The sequence below is a fragment of the Megalops cyprinoides genome, chromosome 18, assembly GCF_013368585.1.
Source record: "Megalops cyprinoides isolate fMegCyp1 chromosome 18, fMegCyp1.pri, whole genome shotgun sequence".
Classification (NCBI taxonomy): domain Eukaryota; kingdom Metazoa; phylum Chordata; class Actinopteri; order Elopiformes; family Megalopidae; genus Megalops; species Megalops cyprinoides.
The window spans coordinates 15636683-15664001 of NC_050600.1; the positions used below are offsets into that span (position 1 = coordinate 15636683).

General features: G+C 38.2%; 1 protein-coding gene across 1 annotated transcript in view; it reads right to left on the reverse strand.

Annotated features, from left to right (window-relative positions):
• Positions 1 to 232: 232 nt before the first annotated feature.
• Positions 233 to 27319, reverse strand: part of LOC118793246 (catenin alpha-2) — a 305116-nt gene continuing 278029 nt past the window's right edge. The window contains exons 13-18 of the mRNA XM_036551323.1: positions 24117 to 24268; positions 20956 to 21069; positions 16032 to 16213; positions 15202 to 15307; positions 11987 to 12121; positions 233 to 621 (exon numbers count right to left, since the gene is read on the reverse strand). Coding sequence (XP_036407216.1) covers positions 334 to 621; positions 11987 to 12121; positions 15202 to 15307; positions 16032 to 16213; positions 20956 to 21069; positions 24117 to 24268 — 977 coding nt within the window. The 3' untranslated portion in view covers positions 233 to 333. The remainder of the gene's footprint in view (positions 622 to 11986; positions 12122 to 15201; positions 15308 to 16031; positions 16214 to 20955; positions 21070 to 24116; positions 24269 to 27319) is intronic.

The window sequence follows — 27319 nt, forward strand, 5'->3', positions numbered from 1 at the left end:
TGCATTTGTATCAGATATACGTGTGAAATATGTCCTGAAAAAGAAAACCTTAACTTGCTTTTTCATATTTCTCTTGATATCTTTTCTTTACTTTACAACAAGACACACAGTTTGGTCCTCACAGGATCAGGTCAAAATAAATCTCGATGGGACCTCATTGGATGGTCTAAATTGTCTGACCCAAAGGTTGTGCTTTATTTCGCATCACTGAAATTATAGAGCTGAATGGAAGGTTGCTCATCCTTCATATTTAGATACAGCATTTACTCTGTTTTCCAAAATGAAAGGAATAAAAACAAAGATGAAAGCAGAAGTCTTCTTTGTACACTTGGATTAAAAGGAGTCCATGGCCTTAAATTCGCTCAGCGCCTGGACGGGCGAAATGTGCTTTTTCTGGGATCCCCGTCGGACCCGAGTCTGGCACTCTTCTGGCTTTTCCCTCTTCACCAGGGGCTTCTTTTCTGGGGCCTTCATGCGCCAGGACACCACAGGGGAGTTGACGGCTGCTGTGCCATACACCTTCTGGTACTTGGTGGAAGCCACATAGGAGGCCTTGACTGTGAGAACCACTGCGTTCATCAGGTTCTTAGCGGCCTGGATAAGAGATGTGGCACTGTCCAGCTGAGAAGACAAGAGAGGACAGGATTACACTCTCTGTTCTTCCTATATTCTTAATCATTTACAATGCTAACAGTGACCCTATCTATACGTCATCAGTTCAGCTTCCCTCCAAAGAGTTTCAAAAGGTTCGTGTTTCATAAGAAGCCAAACAGAGTGACATGCTAACAGAAGCATGCCATTATCAGAATCATATATAGGGCAACAAAATGTATTGCCCTGGGAGAGAGAAGGTGTGGATTGTGTTCAAAGACAACATTATTAGTATGTGGAGAAATATGAGGTGAACACAGTTTTGTACAAGCTCCAACACCTAGCGCCACACTTTAAATCAGGAGCTATATTTTTGTGCACTGCCTTTATTTAATTAGCCTTCAACTTTGAGGGGCTGAGGTCACAATGCCATATGACCCTGACAGTTACGATCTACAGTTGTAACCGGTTATCATCCTCACTGAGTTGCTGTAGTGCTCTCTCTGAACAGCATTATCTTGATGAACACAATCATTCTGAAAGGTTCTGTCCAGTGACAACACATTCTCATTCTCTGTGTGGTATATTTTAGCAGGAAAACAGAGAGGTGAAGAGGACTAAAATCTTTTGCCTTTTTGCCTTAGGGAAAAGAACATGAAAAGTAGATCGATGTATGAATCAATGTATAGTAAACAGAAATGCACCTAATAACTACAGAGTGATTAATACATGTGTCTCTGTGTCAAGGCAGCCCATAATATCATTGTGCATCTTTATAATTCATGGTACACTGAAGAACTAACTATAAGGAGATGCAAGAATCATCTTGGCCATAAAAAAACAAAGAAACAGAAAAAACAATATCAAAAAACAATATATAGCCTCTTGGTGGAGGGAACACTACCACAGGCAACACAGCACAGTGGTAAGGAGCTGGGCTCATAACCGAAAGGTTGCTGGATTGATTCCCTGCCAGGGCATTGCCGCTGTCCCCTTGGGTACCTAGCCCAGAATTGCCTCAGTAAATATCCAGCTGTATAAATGGAAAACATGTAAAATTGCAAGCTATGTAATTCACTCTGGATAAGAGTGTCTGCTAAATGACAATTCTGCTAAATGCAGAAAAACAACTGCAATAATTTGCTGTTGGTTCAAATTATAATCATGGTATGAAAACATCTCATCCACCCAGTTATTTTAGTAGTTCAAGACAATAATATATTAATAATGAAATAATATATTTTGAACCAATAGCAGGCCATTGCAGACTCAGTGCATAAGGCATTGATTACAACAAATGATTGGTGTGTATTACAATTTCTGAGACTCCCCAATATCCACAGAGAGCTGGTCTGTCATGTTTGCCATTGATCTGCTACTATTGATAAAGTTTGCACAGCATAGATATACAGTACATATAGATATAAGATATAGTTTACATAGCATATATGTATAGCATATGTGCATATATGCATAGCATACATACAAATCCTACACACATCATTTCAATTCTGTAGACTAACATAAAATAAAACCCCACCAACAAAGCACATAAATGTACACATGAACAAACTGACATATTTAGTAGTTTACAAGGTTGTGGCACCAGTTATTCCAAATAGTGAGATGATGTGTGGGAAAAAAAAACCCTAAATCAGAAAAAAACAATATCGTTCCCGAGTGGGGAAATGGCCAGCAGCAATTTTCTTTTAATTACTTCTTGGAACTGCCAGATCTTGTTAGGGGGAGGTTTTAGAAAGCACTCCTGTTTTGGCCATTATCACCACACAGTATAACGTCATGCTGTTTTGGTGGCAATTAGTCGCATTAAGTCAAAGCTCACAGTCAGCTATGTCACTGCAAGCAGTGGGACACAGGAAACGTCCCACTTTCTGTGTCACCCCCCTCCCCTCATTTCAGCGGAGGCTTTTAAAGTGACTGTTTCAAAAGTGAGGCATTTATTGTCATCTGAAAGAGGTGAGTGTGAGAATGCCAGAGAAACAGCTCACTACTCGTTGTCCCTATGATTGGAAAAACCAGCTCAGCATGGAACCACAGAGCTTCCTGCTTGCCATTTACATGTTTGGTACTTACCACCTGGAAAGAAAACATACTCTACAGGGTTCATTTCAATTACAAATGCACATCCGGAGTAAAGAAGAGACATCTCTGCTACATGCAATTTTGTGATACATGCACTTTGGATAAACTGTTTGATTTCTTATTAAATATGTTTTTTTTTTAACTTTGATTCTCTGGCATCTCATTTTATAGGTCTTCTCAGATGGTCCAGTCCAGTAGCCTTTTATATAGTTCATTACTGAGATTTAAAAGTAAATGCATTGTTCTTCTTTTCTGGTCTCCAGTTGAGGAAGGGAGAATTATGATAACTTCTTGTGCTGTCCATTATAAGAAACTAAAAAAAGAAGCCATCTGTATACATGATTGATGTAGGGAACTGAAAACTTTTACAGCTCAGTTTGAATGAGCAACATTCATCAGGTACCCTGAATAGAATGACAAAGAGCAGGCCTATGAATGGAACCCAATGGGGTGAAATAAATATGTCCGGCAAACCCACGCAGCTACGTTTATGATTACATAAGTTGGCCCTGTGAAAGCTGTATAACTATATACTGTAACTGACAAAATATTAGTTTTGCTTCTGCTAAATCTCAAGTGGAGGATGGTGTTTTAAAGTGTGAAAAAAGAAGGATATAAATCTGGGACTATAAAAAGACAATGGTCCCTATTGTCTTCCCCCACATATAAGGCAGGGCCTTAGGAGGGAGATGCATTTTGGTTGATTGCTTCTGTTAAATGAAAAGTTAATTTTCTTACCTTGTGGATTTTTCATGTATATTTGTCCTGTGTATTACCTTGCTCATTTACAAAAAGGTACTTGTATGAGTGAGATATGATGCCTGTGCTATACCTTTGATATCAACAGGATTTTTATGGGCTCATGAGATACTGCACTGCTGATTTCAGAGAGCTCCATACTTCCCTCTCATTTGCATTCCATGGTTTTCCTTCGTCTATTCATTAATCTTTGCACCCATGGGCACTGTTTTTTTTCTGTGTCTTCTCTTGTGTTTTGAAGATATTGGGGCTGTACAAAACACATGACCACCAAGGCGCATCACTTTTCCCATTTGATTGGCTGTGATGGATCCAGGATGCCAAAACTAGGAGATAATATTGCCTTTGCTTTCAAGGGGTTTCAGTGCTGTAGAAGTCAAAATGGAGGCTGAAAATATATGTACGATGTTCTGTAAATTTCATATATATTCAGGAAACTATTTTTGAGTGTCTTACTTTAAAACAGAGCACATTGCTGTCCAAAAGAGCAGGTAATTCTGACAATTACATCACATGGAAAGAATGAATTTCATCTTATTGTGCTGTGTTCATTCAATATGTAAAAATTCTGCCATCTTTCCTTGAAAATCATGCTTCTCACACTCTATTATATTACTGTGTTTGTGTTTAATGAATGCTCTCAAAAGCACTGCTGGTAAAATTTGTTTTAGATACATGTTGAACATTGAGCAGCATCTGAAAACAAGACAATGAAACAGTATTTACAAATTAGGGTAGCATTATTTGATATTTGTCAAAATGTCTACAGATGGGATGGAATTACTGTTAACAGCATTGCTTTAAAAAGCATAAATTTAATCACTTTTACTGTGGATATAATTGATTATAATGGTTGATGTTTCTTTTTTGCTCCCATTGTTGTGTGATTGTGTGAGATGGTACTTGAGCATAATGGGTAGATTCAGAATGAGAACATGGAATATAGGTCACAACTATGAACAACAAAAATGAGCAAATCAGTGTTACTCAGTGCTACTAATGTCACATCGTAACAGCATTGGACCAAGATGTTTAGTAGCTGCCATTTTATTTTTCCGTGTATTCATCAGAAGGTACTGCAAACAATACAAATCACACAATAGCAACAGATTCAGCCACAGGCTACAGTGGTGTGGTTGAAATGCTCTGGTTGGATCTGCAAAGTACGGACTTTATAATAAACACATAAACGACTGAACCACAAGACTCACATATTCGCCCTTGTTATGCTTGTGCTCAGAACGTGGGTACTAGGCCTAATATGAAAGCTAAGAAAACTGAAGTCAGTCCATTTCTAGGCTGCTCCAAAACAGGTGGATTTGTAAGGAAATTAGTTTGGTGTCAGGCAAATGTAGATATTTGCTATAATTTTGCTAATGCACCACAGAATGTTTTTTATAGTACTCAATGATTGCTGAAATGCATAAAGGCAATTGTAACTGCACATTGTTTAACAAGTCTACAGTTCCAGACAGTTTACATCGGCTGTGCAGGTGTGTAATATGACCTGGCAATATTGCACTGGCCCAGATAAATGGAGAATACAAAACACGTTATTTTGGCTCTAATTCCCTCACATTCTGTTTTGTCAGTCACAATTTTCAATAAAATAAGGAATCTGCCTTCAGTATAGCTCCTTGTTTGTACAATTTATGCAATTCTGAGAGGCTGATTTGCATGTTGGAAAATGTAGTTGGAATGGAAAATGTCACATATATTTAGGCCAGAACAAGGGTAGTGTTTAACAAATTGGAAACCAAATAAATTCCTCATACCTTGTTTTACTCTTAAGTGATGGTTATGCAGGTGATAAGGTAGAATCTGAATGCCAAACATGTATGTGAAAATGTGCTAAATTTACCAACTCATGATGGAGTTATCTGAAATATCTTACCTCTAGGAGCATTAAGGCAAGACATTAACACAGGGGCACAAAGCAAGAGAAACACTTCAACAAGCAAAGGCTCTGTCCCCAGAAGCCAAAAATTGTATTCAAATCCCTTCCTAGCCTCTTATGTGACTCACAGACTGACATGTTTAATAATGTCCCTGGAGGTGTGTGTGTGTGTGTGTGCGCCTGTCTGTCTGTGTCTGTGTCTGTCTGTCAGTCCGTTCATATATTCATGAAAGCAGAGGTTTCTTTAACCCAGCTTGTGCTTGAGGAGCGCTGTGGCATGCAGCTAATTTGGACACTCAAGCCAAGAAAAAAAAATCTAACAAATATATGCCTCAGTGCATTGGCTCATTTACAAGGGACAACTTTTTGAATTACAGCACTTCACTCTGGCACAGATGAGCTTCCCTCATGCCCCTAAAATCAGCACAAATCACAGATACTGTGGATCTCATCTGTTTAGCATCAACAACAGTATCTCATACTAGTATCAGTCAAGTGTCATTCTATTGCTTGTAGTGCTAGTACGGCTCACATTTTGTAATAATTAAGTTTGTCAGTAACATTACCTGTATCAATGTGCTAGTTTAGACTAGTTTAGTTTAGTTATTTTCATTTGTTTACATCACGTCCATTTACCAGTATTGTGTTTGAAGTTGGTGTGTGGTTCCTGAAACATGTGTCATCAAATTTATGTCTGTTGTCACTACTGGACCACTATGGTATATCCTTAGCAATCAGGTAGCCCTAGTGGAACACTGTATAAAACAGTTTAACTGAAAGGGGTAACTTTGAGGAGGAACAGGCAGTGCGGTCCACATTAGGCAGTGAAATGGTGGCAGTGAAACAGTAAACAACTTGTCAGTGGTGGTTGTTAAGCATTAGTGGTTACAGTGAAATTAACAGTGGTGGTGAAATGGTAATAGTGGTGGTGAAACGGCAAGGCTGACAAGGAGATGACAGCAGTCGTGGGGAAATGGTACTGATTATGGTGAAACGGTAGAGGTAAAATGGTGGCAATGAGACAGCAGTGTTTGTGGTGAAATAGTAGTTGTTACAGCAGAATAGTAACAGAGAAACAGAGGTGGTGAGACAGTAATGGAGGAAATTTTAGCCATGGTGATGAAATGGCAACAGTGGCAGTAAAACATTCAGGACTGTATGCTAAGCACAGTTCACAATTTTAATCAGAAAATCAGAGGCTCCCGTTGATGCAGCCACCCTGGGCATGGCTTTCCTGCTAACTGAACATATCCATTATGCTCACCCAACCTTGGCTTGACAGTGGAAGTCTATGGAATTGCATGTTAAAACAACCGACTTCATCTCAGCAAATGAGTTCCTTGTATCGCTCAAATTGCATGCTCTCATTGAGACTTGGATGACATCCAAGAACACAGTTGGTCACCTTATCCACTGCCTACACCTTTGTCCACACATCCCAACCCTTCAGGAGGGGGCAGTGAGTTGACATACTTGTCTCAAACTCATGCCAGTGCTCACTCCGACTTCTCTCATCTTTCTATTCGCATATCATTAGAGTATCATGCTGCTACAATCAGTAATCCTTACAAATTGCAGTACCACAGCCCCTTTGAAGCTTCCTTGACAAGTTATGCATCCTCTTCATCTCTCTCCCAGGCGCTGATACTGCTATGATCCTTCTTAGTGATTTCAATATTCATTTACAAACCCTTCAGTTTGAAGGATCCATGCCACTACTTCACACATTCAGATTGAGGCTGCTACAGTATTCCCCTACACACAGCACTGACGACCAACTTGACCCTGTATTCACTCTTAACTTGTAACACAAGCTGTCTCAAAGTGACCCCACTTCAACACTAAATATTTCTTTGTTTCTCACTACCCCTTTCATGGGTGACTGCCACATCAGCTCCCACACTAATGTTCCAAAAAAATATATGCTGTGCTGTGTCTCGCCCACAACCTGCTCTGAGAGAGTAATTTCCACTCATCCAGCTGTAGAGGCATTTTCACAACTACCTGTAGACACTGCAACATCCTCATTGCTATCAACACTGTCATCCACTCCATATCCACTCACCTCCAGGCCTTCAAAGACATCCTCTTCAAACTTATGGCTGACTATATGCCAGGGCAAATAAACTGCTCGGGTGAGAAGAAATGGACCTGTTTGAATATCAGTGGTTTCTCACATTGTCTTACTCTGCTGTCTAATCTGCAAAAGCTTTCTATTTTCAAGCAAAAATCAAAGCATCTTCCAATTCCCCTCGAATGTTATCCTCTACCTCCCCATTCTACCCTCACTGGTAATGAGTTTGCATGCTATCTCAAGAAAGAACTGACAGACATCAGTTCCTGCCAACAACCAACAAATGATCCCAGTCACATAGCCACTGGTGCAGCTACCAACATATCTGCTTTCCCACAATTCTTGGCTATTTCCAGCTCTGACCTGATACAACTCATAACAACCCCCATACCATGTAATATAGACCTTTGTATCTGCTCTGCTTCTCTTTACCTTCTGCTTGGTAAATTAAAATACAAATGCCTTGTGGAACCTCAGAATCTGTGGGTATTGTGACAATACAAACCAGGCACAAACCAGGCACATTTAAGTTATTTAGTTTTAAGGTTGTAGAGTAAATGTGTAAGGTTGTACGCTCTTTGATAGCACTTAATCCAATTGTGGCCAATATTGGCACTCATGTTTTGGAATCTCTGTAACTAGTTGCCTAATCCTATTGAATGCACTTTTGTTTGCCCGGGATAAGAGCATATGCTAAATGATTACACGTAAATTTAAATGCATATGCCTCCCTGACATCTGGCTGCAAACCAACAGCTTTTACACAGGCACTAGTCAAACCAGTAATTAAGAAAACACCCTTGGACTCCTTCCAGGTCCAAAACTACAGACCTGTCTCCCTTCTCCCATTTTCCACAAAAAAACCTTGGAATTAGCTGCATTTAACCAGCTATCTCCTTTCCTGGCTCCTCTCTCTAAGCAAAGCACTCAACTTTCCTAGAGCTACTTCTATGGCCTCTGTCTTAATCCTCCTTTATCTGTCTGCTGCTGTTGTGATAAAGTTGACTATAAGGCCCTCCTTGCAACCCAAGCTGAACTGAGCATTTCTGGGCCCAGTCTACAAGTGGACTTCATTCTACCTTTCCAACTGTTTCCACACGGTAATATAGCACAAATCTGTCTCAAAGCATTATGGTCTCATCACAGGAGTGCCTCAGGGGTCCATCTTTCATCCTCAGTCAGTTGTCCTCTTTTCCATATACACAAAATCTCTGGGATTGGTCATTTCCTTAACTTCGACTTAGACCAGTGTTTCTCAGTCCTACTCCTGGAGCCCCCCTGTCCTGTATATCTTCTATCTATCCTTGCTCCAAACACACCTGAAATTAGTGTGATGCTCTTGATTAAATCAGGTGTGCTTAACTAATCAAAAGTGCCACTGGTGAGTTCAGTGAGGTAGGTAGAGCAGGGAAAAATGGAAAACATGCGGAGCAGGGGGGCCCCAGGAGCAGGACTAAGATTCAGTGACTTAGACTAAGACTTCTCCTACCATTGGTTGGCAGGTGATTCATAATGCTTTCCACCATTTCCACCTAGTGTCAAGCATATTGTCTCACACATCCAGGCTTTCCCCAGTGATGACTGAACTGGATGATGAGTAAACATTTCAAGCTCAAACTCTCCAGAATGGAACTTTTCTACATGCCAACTAAGTCATCACTGCACAACCTCTGCCTCTCCCTTCACAACTTGACAGTGTCACCATGTCAGAGTGTCAAGAACATAAGGATGGTGCTAGATACTAGCTAGCCTTTCATAGATAATATAGCAGTAGTGACTCAGCGCTGCAGATTGCTGTTTATAACACCCAAAACTGCCAATTTCATTTTTTTCCAACACCCTACATACCTAAGACTAGTCTACTGTGCTGCACCTTATTGCCTAGTAGCCCCTTGCTGGAAGTGTCACTCATATTTTTCACATCCCTTCTCTTTCCTCGGCATCCCACAGCTGTCAACAATGGGATCACTGTCCATTTTCCAGCACAGACTCAAAACACACCAATTCAGACTGCATTGAGCTCTCTGAACTCTGACCCATCCTACTAACACTGCAATAAAAAAACACTATTAGTTGTAAAAAAAGATCACTCTTTAAGCACAAAAGATAGAGGCCTGGTGGCAGTTAAGCTTCTGCAGCAACATAAGGTCAGTAGTAACCCCCTGGTGATCCAAGCTGATGGTGATATGAACCTGGTGGCTGGAAAAGGCAGTAATAGTTTAAGGTCCTGCAGCCTATGACTGCACTTACTCCTTTTGTGGCAATGTTTCCCACAATGGCACTATATTTCAAGGGTGGCACTAATGATCCAATATCTGTGTGGCTAATTGCCTAACCCTATTTGAATGTACTCCTTGTAAGTTGCTCTGGATAAGTAAGTCTGCCAAATGAATAAATGTAAATGTAAAATGTCAGGCTGAAAGAAACCAGCCTTATTGAATTCACACGGGGAAAAAGTACCCACAGTGCAAGAAGGAAAGCTTCTGTGAGGATATGCGAGAGGCAGTTAACCATGGCAAGAGACAAAGTGTCCTTTCTGTTGTATATGATAGAGATATGAACAAATGCTATACAGATGCTGACCTTTTAATACCTCACACCATGACAAAAGAAAAATAAGACCAGTAAATGTGTTTTACTGCAGTAGGTGTACATGAGGCATATGCTGTCTAGTTTTATCAGGTGAGGTATATGGACAAGATATGCTGTTTTTTCATAGATATGATATTGTCACCATGACACATAAACAGAAAATTAAGATTTCTCCTCATAATTTGATTAGCTACATGCAATGCCTGAAGGTACAGAGCAAAGTAATATTAGTTTCTATGTTATTAATGATAGTTTCCATTGACTACCCATAGAGGATTTCTCATATAAAAAAAGAAGGTCAAAAGTGCTGCTGCTATGATTACAACAGTGAACCTTTGAATGAAAATAACAGAGCAGTGACAGCAAAATTGAGTCAGGTAGCAGACAGTGACAATGAAGATGCAGCTACACATTCATGTGTGACACATCGCCCTTCACCAGTCCACAGTGAAAATCACATCCTATCTCCCGATAGATCCATGAACAGTCAGGAGAACAGTGTCAACACGGTTTGCAATTTGACGTTTGCCTTTTCCACTCCAAAAAGAAATGACAGGCAATCTCTGAGATTTACTCCAACAACCATCATTGGAAAGTCAGTAAGATATATTGCATTTTTACAGAAAGCATGACAAGGTAAACTTCAATTGGCAATTTCTTCATGCATTGTTTTTTAATGGTAGCAAAAACAAAATATGATGACTTGGGATTTGTGGCATGATCACATTGTTTTGTACAATACCTTGTTTCACTGATAAAATATATTATGCCTGTTTCCATCACATGCTGAAAAATCACTGCTAGAATCCCTGCAGAATGAAACAGTCACTTCGCAAAGGGTTAATGTCAAGGGCCTTGTCTCTCCCCAGATAAATACAGAATCATTATTTTCATCAAGAAGGTTCATTAACTTTCAGTACACTTCCACTGTCTCACTACAATATTCACTACTTGTCTTTCTCCCGTCTATAAAACGCTGTTACTGCAAAACAGGCAGAAATAAATGGAAAGTATTTGCCATGTTTTGCTATCTGTGATTCTCAGAGCACATCACATTGAGACTCTTGTTCAGACTGGAGCTGTAATGAGGTACTTTCAGAACACGCTGTTATGCTACAGACAGAAAAGGGTTTTAACATTCTCACGGCTCTCTGTAAAGCCGAGTACACTCTACTCTATTTTTATTCCCTGCCATTACTCCCAGGTGGACCTGAAAAAGACTTTGTTCCAACTTAGCTCAATATTTCGATGAACATCCTTCGCAAACTAACAACATGCATGGAATATACAACATAGTGTATCAGAAATTAAAATACTGTATTTGTAACAGGCAAGGCATAATAGCAAATAGGAGGGCAATGGCCCTTCCTCAAAGACTGCCCAGGCTGCACTCCACTTCAGACGTATGCGCTAGATGTCTGAAGCCTGTTTACAACTCCTGAGATAATGCATTCATTGATTTATGGAGGTGCTATATTGCTTACTCGTATCCATACAAAAATGAAAGAATACGAGACTGAGGAAGAAGAATAGTGTCAACTTTACTTGCGTAAAGTATTTTACTGGATAGTAGAATGCATAAAAGCCTGTGTTGCTACTCAGCTGTAGGCACATGCTATCAAGGACATCACGCAGCTGTCCTTAAATGATACTGTAAAGCATTGAACTTTTTATATTGTGTTCTTTATTCTCTGTATCATAATACACAATAATTTCACTCACCTTCCAAGCATTTTGGTTTGTACACAACAGTGACTGTTTCAGGGTAGGAAAGTTTCTTTTGTGGATATTTCCGAAAGATTTTTAAAAGCTCAATCTATGAGGCAGACACATTGTGCAAATACTGTTAGTAGTACACTGAAGGTATGAGAAGTAAATGATCAGATGAAACTGATTTTTTTATATCTGCCAGCTAGGCAGCAAAAAGCAAAGAGATGATTGGAATCATGGGAAAAAAAACGGAGACTTACCCCTGAGACTATCAGCTCCCCTCCTAGGTTCTGCACCTCGGCTTTCACCTTGCTACAGATGTTTAGCTGGTGACAATAAAGAGCGATTCTCTGCAGGTATGCGAGAAGGTCCTGCTTGCAGGCAGAGTCAGGGCACTGAAAGACAAGGAGGTCAGGGTAAGATTAACAATACTGTGGCCGTTCAAAAAGAAACACATAGGGCTTCTGCTGTGACAAACCAGCGTATTGAATATCATATGGAACTCAAACATCCCCACTTTATACCAGGGAAAAGCAATGTTCCAGACAAAGATCTAGACCTCACAGAATAAAAAATAAAAAAGAATCTGCACAAAAGGTGAAAAAACAACCTTGTTATTTTTCTGGTTTTGATTGAGGCCTGAAATGGCCAAATATCCAGTAAGTTCAAAAGTCTTGCACTATCTATGCAAACAAGAAGAACCTCTATCTAGTTGTAGCACTTGATCTGTCCAGCAATGACTGATTATCTGCTATCCTTGAGATATGTAGCTCCTTTCTTTTGAATCCTGTAGCTCAAAATCAAATCTGTTCTGTTTGTGGTACATTGGTGGGAAATAGAACATGTTACAATGTTTAAAGCACAGTGTTCTTAATACAAAATGTATTACTTATATTTTTCTACTGAATGTACTTCATATAACATCATTGGAATTTAGAATGGGCAGCTAATTTAGTATAATTATATTGATTTCGCATTAAGATGTATATTTGAACACCTTGGGGATTTCTTTGTGCAGTCAACATCAAGATTTCACATAATAAGGCTGAGGTCCAAATTTTTCATTGAAATATGATACTAAGGCAGTTCTGGGTTAAGAGCCTGGCCCAAGGGTATAGCAGCATCAAACCAGCAACCTTTTGGTTACAAGCCCTGGTCCTTACCACTATGCTACACTGCATCCAATCATGCTGAAAGATATGTATCATGCCTTTTTCATAATTGTTTCATATTTGTAATTCCTTCATATTCATTTTCATATTATGCTGCAAGGCTTCTTATATCAGTCAAATGTTGACATTACTCAGATACCTGCTCAGCATTAGTGGAATATAAATATAGTCTAGAGTTGGCAATATGCCATTTAGTGAGAGACACTGTCAAAATGTTAAGAGCCTGGCTTATTTTCCATGACTGCCTGCTTTCTACTGTGTCTTTGTATATTAGCTAAAAGAGTTTAGATGGTAGCTAAACTAGGAATTCATTATTATCAAGGTTTCTTAAATCATTGGAAACAAAGTGCCACTCTTTTTGCATGCACCATTGTCTTACATTATTCTCAGTAAGATATCATGTTTGAAATTGATCAGTGCTTCTGCTTCATTGAATGCCATGATCTTTTCAAGTTTTGATCTAGTTTTTCAGATTGTGAGTAAGCATATGCATTTTCCTGCCTCTCTGTTAACTGCACACCTGCTGAATGCACACTATTCACTGGAATTTGGTCAGTGGTGTGCTTTGGTCAGTGGTGGCACTTTTCACTACTTAGCATTAAGGTTAACAGGTTTGACTTGTCCTAAAAGAAAGGGAGATATGAATTATAAAATGTATACAGGGGAATGAACCCTTCCTTTTGGGCCAGTTCAGTCTTCCTACATGGTAATTAATACAGCTGATTTGATCTCCAGTCTAGCATAACATTTGCTGAGGATGTACTCTCACTGTATTTCAACATTTGCTATTATTATTATTTTCCTTTAATTATCTTTCAAGTCAAGGTTACATCTCCATTTATGTACCCCAATGAATGTCAACCCCTAAACCCATTGCTCATAAACTCAGACATCTAATTACCAATCTGCATCTCAATAGACCTATTTTACGCAGCACTGCATGACACAAGGTTGTTACAGCTGGTAAGGTATACCTCGGATAACTTCCTCACAGATCCTTGATCCCTGCATCCAGACAAGCCCACAAAAAACGTATTCTTTAATTACCACATCAAAACAATTTGTTCTTTTCCCCCCGGCAGACTCTTTTCATGCACCCAGATTACACTCTCATTGCCTTTTATATCTTTGGGTAATAGGCCATTTATACAACAGGCTTCCTCCAGATGTAAATAAACAGCATGGCCCATTACCTGGCAGGGAATGGCTATGGCCAGTCTCTCCTTCACCCCTACAAAAGCATACTTTACCACATAGCATGGTTGTGAAACCAAGGCACACCATCATGCACATTGTCTTATTGTTCCTTACGTACAACCGCTTAGCCTTTTACCATTGCAAAAGTTTAACATGTCACACTATTTAGATTTGTGAAATTAATCACTGAAACATCCAGACAAAAGTCCGTCCATTGGAGTCCATCCATAGGTGTAATGTGACAATAAACCTGACGGAAACCATTGTTAAGCAATGTATACAAGTACTGAAGGATGATAACACCAACAAACACACTCCTACTCCTGGTTTTATTAATGTTATATACCATATAAATGGATATTCCCCTAGCATGAGCTTTAAATCTGAATACCTGCACATATTTTCAGATGGAGATTTCAAATAAATAGACAATAATACCTATTATTACCAGGATACCTAATGTTAAGAGCAAAGTTCTGTGCTATTAAACTAGGCCCGAGTGTATGCTTGGTAATTTGAACAGAGTATATTTCACATGCTGACCTTTTCCAAAAAAAAGGCCTCCCAATTCAGTTGCAGTCCAAGTACTCTTTTCAAGTTTCAATGAGATATCCTGTATATATTAGATGATAAGTTATCAAGGAGCCCTTTTATTACCATTCATGCTCTCTGAAAGACATGCCAGATTTGTAATTGCTCACTTCCAAACTTCCAGCATGAGCGGTATTCTCAGCATTAATCCACTGTTAATTAAATAAAGAGGTTACTCCTGCTGACAGTAAGGTACCTGGAGCATTGCCTGCATTGTTCCATATTAAAAAAGGAACTTCAGCAAATGCACCCAGCACACCCCTCACCTCTACCTCGTGAGATACATTTTCTGAGTGTTGCATTGATTGATTAGATATTGAAAATTTTCTGTCAGCATGTTCTGAAACTACTTTGCTAATTATGATTGTGATCTCTCTATGACCTAACTATATTAAAGGCAACCCCGCCAATGATCTTCCTCTTCAGATAGCTAGAGAGATGCAGCAGAAAGTCCAGGAATTCCACAGTAAATGGACACTGCTATAACACAGTTATGCAAAATCTAATAACACTACCTGATCAGCAACAGCACGAGCAAGTTTATCCATTCTTGAGCCTGCTTCTGCAATCTTCTTGGCTGCATTAATCACATCTGAAGAATTCTTCAGTGGTCCTTTACCTCTGTAACAGTGGAAAACAAATTGATTTCCTTGGTTTTGGTTGAGTACATTAAATGCAGTTTGTTAATAATGACAAAGTTTCTACAGTGAACTCCTATGAAGGGAGGTGTTGCAGAGTGCTGTATTTTCTAAAGCTAAAGTGGTTGTGATTTACATCACACCTGAGTATACATTTTCATAAATAATTATGTTTGCCATGTCTAAATGAGGAGACAACTCAAGTATTCCTTTGACCTAGGCTCATTAGGATTATAGTAAATAATACTATAATATAATAATATATGTCAGGGTTATTGTTTTTCAGTCAACTCACTTCAAAAGCATTTTTCAGGAAAGGAGCTTATAAACAAATAAATAACTCAACTCCCAACAATGGGAAGATTGAGGAGCTGCTATTGAAAACTCGAGAAAAGAGAATTTAAAATTCAAACAAAATGGATTTTCAAATCTTCTCAGTTTCATGATGGGATTATAGTTTAATAATTTAGAAACCATTTAGGCAATGCTTCTGTATTTGATTTACAGTTTAGAAATGCTGTCTGGGAAATAACACTGTCTCAGAGAGCACCGCTTGATACTACACGCAGACTGCAAAACAATCTGCTGTAAATTTTTCAAAAAGCGAGAGGCTGCCTCAGGTCTGCGGATAAAACAATGTGGAAGGAAGGGCGATGCTCCTTTCACAAATCACAGCTAACGGCGAAAAGTGAGCTGCTGTTGTGTACCTGGTGAAATCGGTCATCTCCATCATGATCATGCACATCTGCTTGGCCAGCACAATGATGTCATTGCCGTTGTCGTCCCACTTGGCCACCTCGGCGTCCAGCTTGCACTTCTCCTGCCTGAAGCTCTCCACCTGCTCCGCGATCTTCGCCTTCTCCTCCTGGGGCAGTTGCGCCATGATGGCCTGAGGTAGGGTGGGGGTGGGGAGGGGTGGGGGCCATGGAATTGAAAAAGCACTAGATAGTTATTACGTTTTGCATCAAAGTTGACAAAGGTTATGTCAGTTTATTATTACCGAAGTCACAAAGCACTGTAGAATAACATGTGGGCATGCCCCTTCCTCTCTGACTTTGTAGGCCTATAACTGAATTGATTAAACTTGAGTATGGAGCTGAGAAATCTGCAGTTTTATAACCTATCCTCTTAAAACTCTCTGAATGAAGTTATAGATCTTGCAATGAATCGCCGAACCTCCACAGCCCCTGACATGCTTTATTCATAAAGCACATATCATTTTTCCCCTATTTTTTGCTGAGCTATTTTTTTTTCCATGGCAATTCAAATCATGTCCAAAATGAAATAAATCTTTTGGCAAGGTCAAAGGCATATGATTTTGACAGTGCTATTTGTGAGACAGATGCATGAAAGTTTAATTAATTTCCCATAAATAAATAATGCCTTTGTTTGACTTTTTTGAGAAGGGGCTGTCAAGATAACCTGTAATGAAATTAATAAGTGTATTATTTATTATCTTAATTAGGGCTAGAAGCAATAATTAAAATGCATGAAGATAGCTAATTTAATGATGCTTTTCAAAGCTTTCTGTGGAACTATTATACAAGAATGAATACAATCCTACCACTTTGTTTATGTGTGTGTGTGTTTAGTTTCTGGAGTTTTCATCAATAAAGAAGATTTACAGAAGAACATTTAACAGCATTTTAACATGATGAATCTTTGTAAAATCCTAACTTCTAGCTCTGGAGTTGTGCCACCACTCAGTTGGAAATGAGGGCAAATGATTATTGAAAACCCCCGTCCTCCTGAGAGGCAGGTGAAATGCAGAAGCCGAGTGGCCACTGTAGTCACTTCCTCGTTCAGTGTTAGGAAGGCGCTCCCCAGTCCCCAGCACTACCATCTGTGCCACTGAATGAACACAGTCTGCCTTTTTCAGTGGAATTTGATGGAGTTACCTATTAAACACCCACAGTACACATTTTGCCACAGATGCAAGTTCACATGAATTCTCATTTCAAAATGCTACTAAACAGTTGGTACTTGGTCAGATCTGAAGTGATGTGCTTTGGACTACGTAAGACTGCTAAGCACATTATACAGCTGTCCAGACTTCATACAGCTGTCCAGAAAATAAATACTGTACAGTATGCTGTAACATACAAGTGTTGTGATTGCATGTTTCATAACATCCAAGCAGGCTTTAATCTGTGACACGTTGACAGCAGTCAAGAGATCTGCAACTCTGTCAGTGACATTGCTAATGTTTCTGGATGTCTAACAAAGGTATTTGCACTGTGCAATGTAATGCTCTGGCAGTAGAGAAGATATCCATCTCTCTTTTGTTGCTGCTGAGTTCCTTGGCTGCACTTGAATTGTATTGCTGGGTCTTGTATACTTTAAGAATTTGTGCACATGCAGAACCAAACCAGTTCCAATCTTTGCATTAATTGACTTGAGGTTTATTTATTTAGTCCTAACAACAGCTTGTTGCTTTATTGTTATAATCGGCCAAAGTCAACATACAAATACTGTGAAACAATTTTTTTTTACAATTATTTAATATGGCTCTGTTTCGTTAAAACTTGCAATGACCACATCCCCCAGGGTGAATATAAAATTCTGTAATAAGTCAAGCATAACCTTGCTGTTTAAATCAAACTGTGGCACATTCACAAATTAACAAACCAAGAAATCCATTACATAAGCATACATTCATTCATAAATCACAAGTTACTTAACACCACTTTTGAGAATGTATCCAATTAATTATGTATTTAAGCACTGTGAATTATTAATGGGTGAGAGTAAAAATGTTTAACAAAGCAAAGAAAAATCATTCCTGACCTAACAGCATTAAGACTACGTGGATGTAACATGATGCCCATGACACACTGAAAGTGATAGGATCAAAAGTCTCAAAAACACTTCCCAGCTTAATATAGTGTAAATAATAAAACTAATCAATATGGAACACCACATATCCAGCTGGGCAAATACTAAAGTTGGATATAGCTTTATAAATGGAATACTTAGTACTGCAGCATTGAGAGTGAAGAGGAAAATTAAATTCCCTTAATTAGCTAAAATTTAACTAGTTGAAGAGTGTGAGGACTGAAGAGGAAGACCAAAATGGTGAGAGGAGGAATAAAAAAGCCCTCTACTGACTGGTTAAAACAAATGATGATTGGGTTGTCAAAAGGGGCAAAAAGTTCTGGTTGAATCTTTCAAAATTCACTTATCCCCAAATCCCTTTACCATTTTCAGATAACTTGAGCCAACCTCAGGAACCTGATACAGCAGGAAATCCTTCCCATAGAACACATGCCAATACATTTACTGCCTCTGACACATGCAGACAGATTAAACTGTTCCCTACATTTCTTCACTCAGAAAGCACCATGAAATGGATTTCATTTTGTTTCATCTCAACAAGGGGAAAAAAAATCTGACCAGAAACTCAGAGTTCAATTTCATGGTTCACCTACTGACATGTTTATCCAAGCATATTGTCTGCTGCGCACTCTAAATTTATATGTGTGTATGTGACCTTTTTTTGTATTTAGTATTTATTTTGTATTTTGTGATTATCATGTTAAGTGTAACCTATTTAATATCACCTATCACAAATGTGTGACATTAAGCAAGGTGTGAGTTTAGCGAGGTTCCATCACCCAATGGCTACTGGGAAGAACAAAGAACCTCATCTTAAGTTTTATTCTATGCATTTCACATGTTTTAATGGCATTCTATAGGGCTATATCAGCATTGTATGTATATTGCCGAAGTCTAATTTTCAATAATCAGAGTGTGTTTCACCACAATGTCATTATAGATAATTAATACTGAGCATAGCACTTTAAAAGCATGTAAATCTCTACATATTATTTCTAACAAAAACCTTCCTCAGTATCAAGCTACAGAAACAAGTAATTCAACTGTAGGCAATTTGCTCTAGTATATTAATAGTAAAGGTAGTGAATGCACAGTTATGACAAGCACGACAGCCTTCTCTTCATTTATCTGAAAACCCTGAATTATTCCACCAATGTTGCCTGGCTATTCCCAGCGTTTCCATAAGCTTTAGTGTTACATTCAGCGAAACTGACAGGCAGAAGCTATACTACAGAGAAAAACTGCTGCTGGAACAAAAGAATCCAATGACCTATGCAGATATAATTTTAATGAGGTGGTAGCCACAGAAGACTATACAAACAGTGAACTGCGAATGGTTGACCCTTCTGTATGTTGTGTCCGTACCCTATGAGAATATTTAAATAATCACCTCAGATCATGCTTTGAATATGTAGATTTTTGTCTTTCTTTCCTTAAAGCACATTACAGTCTGCACGACCTAGAATACTCAGATGTCCAGCAGGCCTTCGATTATCTCAGCTGCACACCTGCGGCTGCACTCATCTATTTTGCGAGCAACATTAATTTCAATCTAAATTCAGTCGACGCACAATTTAAACAGACGGCGGGAGATTTATCAACACGCTGCTTTGTGAAGATCTGTTCAAAGATTCGGGGCGAGCTGTAGACTGTGTGCACAATCATTTCCTTGTGCCATTCTCAGAGTGTCAGGCAGTAAGACACATGGGAGCTGTAGCCACACAGCAAGAGTAGCCATGGAGTCTCGCTGCCTGCTACGTCCACCTGCACAATTAGTATGTTTCAAGTGCACCCAACCATTTCCCTTTGAGACAAAGTAGGCAGACTGAACTAAACACAACATGACTGGTAAATGTACACAGTTGTGTAATCATTTAACATCCAAAGTCATTTGGCAAAAATGGCTAATAATACCTCTGGAACTAATTTCAGATATTCCTATTACTGAGAAGTATAAATGGATAAGAAAATGCTAAAGAGACTTCCTTATTGTTCTTTTAAAAATATTGCATCAGATAAAAGGGATGTAGAGCAGAGCAATACTTGGCCTTTCCTTCCAAAACACAGAGGAGTAACAGCCCAAAAAGTAAGTGTTAACAATAATACTTTATTATTTAACTCATGTTCTGTGTAAATGCTGGCTTGTGCTCATGTTTCTCAGATAATTAGACATTAATAATCCAAAAGTTTACTATTCAGCCTTATCAATTAAATAGGAACTGCATAAATTACCACTATGTTTTCAAGTTATTTAAAATACTCGAGACATTCTGCTGCACAGAATATGTTTAAGTGGCCTAAATAACTAGACTGATTTCAAAATTATACTAAATACTAACAAAAATGTGTTTCTGTGTTACCATGATTAAAATTAACACTCATATTTAGCTCATACTTTACCAGAGATAGAACATTCATTATCCAATATCATATAACACTGTTATCTTCCTTTTCTATCTACATTACATCTGACTGTCAAAACAGTGTGCCATGAATCGTGTTCTCTGATAAATCCAATAAATAGCTTTACTCATAACAACTGGTAATCAATGGCACACGTGCTATGACAAATATCAATGGAAATTCATTCATTCACATCTATTAACCCATATCAGGCAAATTTGTGTTAATTGGATGTTTTTTTACATTCCTTTTAGTGTGTGCATGTTCATCTCTGTGTGTGTGGGAGAGAGAGAAACAGAGAGGGAGAGCAAGAGAGGGAGAGTCTTAGTGTGCGACTGCCACTGGAACAGCTATCACAGCCAGGGTAAGCCCTTAAGAGTGGTTTGCACTCACCCTAGCGCTCTGTCCAGCGATGAGCTGGTCATCCTCTGTCTGAACACTTGTTCTGCTGCGGGCGTCGTAATCCTCCTGCTCAAAGTCCGAATCATCCTCCAGCTCCTCCGGGGTCTGGCAGGGAAAAGGAAAAAAAAAAAGAAAAAAAGCAGAAAATCAACGACAAACATGCCAATGATCCTTGATGCTACCCATCCACCAGGAAAAAAATTCAGACTGAAAATAAATTATGAATGTGTAACTCTTGGTTTGAGCCGCTGTCCTGTACTATGACCTGTGATGACCTAGAGTGCACAGACTTAGAGGAAGTGGAGTTGGGCAGAGGTCTGGTCGCTTGCACTGTCTGTTGCTGTTGCTGCTGTACTGGAAACAGGCAGCCCTTGGCCATGCTGGTAAGTTCTCAGTTGAGAGACCTGAGGGACCTACATGTATTTCTCAGCAATTAAAAAGAAAAGCGTTGTTTCAGCATCTAAGCTGATGCCTATGTCTTCTGCATTGCATATATTTGCATTTATTTATTTGGCACACGGTCCAATACAAAGTGTCTCATGCCCACCATGTTAACATGCATCAAACACATATCTCCTGCATAATGTGGCAAAGAACAAACAAAAAAAAGTAAAAAATTATAGGAATAAGGAGTTTTTACACCAACACCCAATTCAGCAGCAGAATTACAATCGTCTGATTAGAATGTCTATAAGGTCCCTTCCTCATGCGTGTATGTGGTGCTTGTACAGTGCTAAGTAAGACACTCATTGAGGACATATGCCTATATACAGAATGCAACTGAAGCAGCAGAATACTTTCCCTATTTTTAGTTCTGTAAAGGTTATAATTAAGATTACTTAGTGTAGCACTAGCTACTAAAGATGGTTTTTACTATGGTCAAAAGCACCAATGATGATGATGATGATGATGATGATGATGATGATTATTATTATTATTACTATTATTATTATTATTATTATTATTATTATTGTAGTGCTGTTCTAGCATGCACCAGTTTGATTTTGATGCAGTTTAGTTAGTTATTTCACTGTCCCTCCACCCCCTGCAGTGAATATGCCCAATAAAGGATTTGAGGGTGGAGGGACACAAATTATGGGGTGTTATCTCACAGTTTGAAGGGGTTCATGGTCAATAGTGGACAGGTGAAGGTTAGGAGGCAGGGACATCCTGCCAATAAAATGTCTATTTTTTAGGCAGTCATCTGTATGTTTTAAAAGGGAGGATCTGTGAATCTGTGAAAAATACTACAATTCTCAATTATCCAAATAGCTGGATTAGTATTTTTTTTAATTTCAGTAACTTTTATTTTCAGTGATTCACACAACCAACAACTGGCCTGTATCAACAGGGAATAAATATTCTCATGTTTAAATCTCTTCTCCCCAGCATTTCTTCCTCCATGTCTGGTCCAAAACAAAGCCGGAAGGCTGCACTAACTACACTAATATTCTTTAAAATATCCCTTGTGTAATGTATACAACATCCAGATATACTTTTTGACCTTCCTTTTTGGTCATGTACATTATCTAAAATACTCTCATACTCTGTTTTACTATATACTATTTACTATTTTTACCATGCATTTATTCATGGTAAACAGACAGTTTGACTTTATCATTTGCCTAATTTCAAAACAGGCTCTACATTCTAATAAGAAAGAATTATACATAGACTGTCATTGCAAAGTTGTAATACAGAAACATGATAGCTCATCAGACTACTCAGACTACGGCAAGTAATTATATGAATTACATGGAAATACTTTAAATTTCTGAACTATGTTCATCTTACAACTAATAACCTCCTGAAATATAAGGAAATACCCGCTGTTTCTAAACACTATTTAGCAGTGTAAATTTCTTTGCAGAATCATTTCTAATTCTGACAAACAGGCAGAAGACATGACAGGACTGTTATGGTTTAGTTTAGATGTCAATGAAGAGTCTGCAGTTATTTGTTTTATTGTGGTTAAACAGTCTATGAAGGAGAGCCTTCACCTCTCCCTTCAACCTAAATGTTGATTGGGTGGTCTGTTTGTTGATTGTTCACATGTGTGTAATTGTTTTGGGGAACCAGCCTATTGGTTAACAAGCCACACCTGAATAATTGGAGGCTGATTAAATACAGGTGTGGCTACAGAACAGAAGAGAAGGCTTCTGCGTTTGGTTGTTGTAGGCCGGGTTCTTTGTGTAGGTTTGGGTTTAAAATTAAATTATTGTTTCTTTTAACCTTTGGTTCTTTTCTGCTCATTTATGGGAAAGGGGTCAGCCAGCTTTTCTAGACAGCCCTAGAAATTCCTTCCTCACTGTACACATTCACTTCTCACACTTCTCTGACATTGTCTGGAATGTTCAGAGTGCAAGGCTGAAGAGATGAGTGTTTTTCTCGGATTTATTATTTTAACTACATGGACCAGTGAGATGATCTTTCCTATAATGATGACCTAATTAAAAACAAGGTCTTTATGAGCCCCTTCTATACATAATCAAAATAACACTTTGTGAACTAGATTAATTTACAAAGAATACATGTTTAATTTGATCTTGCACAACAAAGCTGAAAGCAAATGCTATTTGCTTATCTTAAAACATCTACATCATACGAACAATGGTAATCCATTAGAGAGTGTTAATAATAGTGTTAATAATGTTTACATTACATTACATTATATTGTTAAATGTCAAATGATTTTCAATACAAGGGAACATTCCAGGAGATTAATTAAAAAAGCATACTGATGAAACATAGGGGAAAAGAAGATGAACTTGTTAGATTTTGGAATAGAGAATATTCTTATAAGCATGTGAGAAATTGTTTTGCCACAAATAGTCTGGGTTGATTAAAAAAGAAATCCATCATGTAAAATCTAAGATTAGCTTTTTTTTTTTTTTTACAATTTGTGTGCAGTTATTATAGAGACCTCTACGAGCCCTCTGTCTATAGTTTGAAACAATACTGAAGCACAATATTGTAATCGATCTCATTGTTATCAAGGTCAAAGTGACAATGTGTGTGCCTACTTATAATGAATATGTACAAGTTGTCAGTTAAAACAATACAGCTTGGTGAGGATAAAAAGCAAGATAATAAACCACAATACATTTGTATGTTTTATTTTTGTGATGCACGGAGAGACTTACTGTACATACCCTTATCATTAGGACTGCTTTCCTAATGTCACGAACTCCATCATATACCAAGCGGGAAGCGTCAATGAATTCATTCTCTTCAAAGGGCTGTGGGGGGGTTGTGCTCAAGGCTTCAATTGCCACCTCCACTTGCTCAGCAAAACGTGGCATAACTACATACAGAGACACAGTCAAATGAGTGGAAAAGAGTCTCACAAATATTCAAAGTCTGTCCTCCTCCGGCCTGAGGCATAAACACACAGATGGGAAAATGTTCAAATGATGCACACACTGTGTCTGACTAAGCACATGTACTGCATCCAATGTTTTCATCTGAACTAAAGATGTCACACCTGGCATTACGTTAAAAAAGAGAATGTCAGAAATGAAATGACTCTTATATAGACAGCAGCATTTTTATGCCAATTAATTGTTTCACCTTGCCTCTGCCAAAGCGCTGAAAACAGTCAGGTCTGTCAAATATCACATATCCCTAGAAAGCAGGGATAGCTGTTCTGATGACAGATTTTCAGTGAAAAAATTGATGTTGTGACAGGGGACATTTGAATTCTGCATGCATGTTTCAATAAACCAAAAGTAACACACCTGTGTCTTTGTAAACGATTCCATATAATTTCAGTAATTTAAAATGACTAATAGCATGAGAAGAAAACAATTCACATCAATATAAAGTTTGTGATGCACTAAATTCTAATGCACGCATGAGCATAAACTGTATTGCACAGTGTTGTGTCAAAGTAATTTTTTCAGTGTCTGTTTACATATGGTTTGATGTTTTACACTGAAGGGATGGGTCGATGGAGACCTGTGCTTACAGACTGTAAATGACAATGCTGTATAATCTATATTTTCATTTGAATTAATAATACAATGGCATTTAAATTGTCTGTGTTCAGAGTATAAACATATGTGCTTATAGAAAGGGAAGGTAGAAAAACAGTTGACTGAACCACTTAACATCAGTAAGGGTGAACTACAGTTTAGTGCTGAAGAGGGAGAGGAAGAATGGCAGTGAGGTCGCACAGTACAGACAAAGATAAAGGCTAAAGCATGTATGTCAGGACAGTGTTCAATTTATATTTTGTGGTCACTTTTACATCTATATGTTTGCATCATGTATGTACAGTTTGCATTACATGAACCTTTCAGATCAAGAGGAAAATGAGGAAGTTAGTCCATTGTGTGTCACCAACCATTCAACTGTTGCAAAGGCTAAAAACTTCAAATGGCCAAGGAGGATATGTATTTCCCCGGTTCTATGGAAGAGCAGTCTCCCTGAAGCTGTAGAGGTTAAAGGCCAATTGATTGTTTTAGACACCTCTTGAAGCCAGTTGCCATTAAAGACATGGCTGCGCAGAGCAGTCTGTATGTCATTCAATATGACCCAAATAAGCCACTAAATGTGACCAACAGCCCCTCTTTGATGAGACAACACAGAACACTGGCCTCTTTTCCCACACAAAAAGAGGAAGGTGCAAATTCCCTGGCTGCAAGGGCACCATCAAAGTCCAGTGCACCAAGTACACTGTGTACCTCTGTTACACTGCAGACAAGAACTTCTTTACTTTCTTAAGCAGTAAGACTCCCTTGTAGACATTTATAGGGAACCACATGCCAAATGAAAGTGTTGTCATTGCATAGCTATAGATTAAATGATTGATTCACTGTTCTACATGTTGAGTCTGTCTGAGGTGTAAAATTGTGTTAAATTGTGCTGATTTAAATACAAAATAATATACAACAGATAGTATATATAGTTGATTTGTTATGTATTATTGTCTAAGGATAACATAGTTCCTCAAATAATTGTATCCTTTTAATGTAACGGTTGAATTTTAAACACATTATTTAATCAAGAACAGATTAATTATTTTACATTACATTACATTCTTAAAATGAATCTATAGTTTTGTATTATAGTTTGAGTGGCCAATTAATATCGCCTCAAAGTAACATACCCCAAATTATGATTATGACTATATAATGAATGCAGATACAATTAATAATGATAAACCTCATTCTCTTGCACTACTCACTATTACAAATCCAGTCACTTGAACATTGACAAATCCTTTTTGATGGAATGAATTGTCACAGATGTAAATCTTCAAGATGTTTTAATGCAGACATCTTCCTCAGAGCCACTAATGTATGTAATTATAAAATTATAAATACTTCTGGCACTTTTGCTGGGGTTATATTACAATTGTCCAATTAAATTGCTCATATTCACCATGATATGAATTGGCATTTTATTCAAGATGCTTTAACAAATGCACATATTTGAGCGGTTGGATGCTACTGCTGTGAAGTGGCACACAAGCCATCACACCAGGGGGACTGGTTCCAGAGAGACTGCTTTCCACCTGATGGTCTAATTGTACTGTCAAAACTGAAGGACATATCATTGCATTTCCATATTTATGAGTCTGTCAGTCCACAGGTTATACTTATTTGTCCGTGTTGTGCTAAAACTTTCTTAAGTTAAAAAGGAAGAATATAAATTATTGACAGTATCCTGTCAATAGTTTTTGACAGTATCCTGTTAAAAAAATCCAAACCATCTATTAAAATATTCAAAACCGTACACAAACTGGATTCAGGGATACTGGTGTAGTAGCAGTCAGGGAGGCCTTAATGACAACGCTGGAACTAAAACGTATCATTGCTCTTGAGTAGCCACAGGGGATGCACTGAAGCTGCCTGTTCACTTGTTATTTTATGTATGTATCTGTTTTTTTACGTAAGTGTGAAGGAAGCCAAATGCATTAGAGAGCTTAAGTAAGGTAAATTTGAGATTTACTAAACTTCTCTATTATGAAGTGGGAGTAATATTATGGCCAACATAAAAGGTATTACGAAGTCATTTTTCATTTTTCATACATTTTAATCCACTTACTGGGGAAGCGTAAAATAGGCTTTTGGGAATTCGGAAGGTTTTAAATCGAAATATTAAAATGTTCTCCAAACTGGTAATGAGTAAAGTTGCTGATGGTAAGGAGCAATTTCACTCATACCAAGCTGAGAAATGGTGAGGGCGATTGAACGTGACTGAGTTGGAATAGATTTTTCCTTTCTGAGCCAAGCTATAAATCTTGCGATAAGGTAGTACAATGCATATTTAAAGTGGTACAAAAAAAAGCTTAGTCAGGGGACTTGATTAACAAAATTAAGAAGTAGCGTGTGAAACTGTGTTTCAGTAA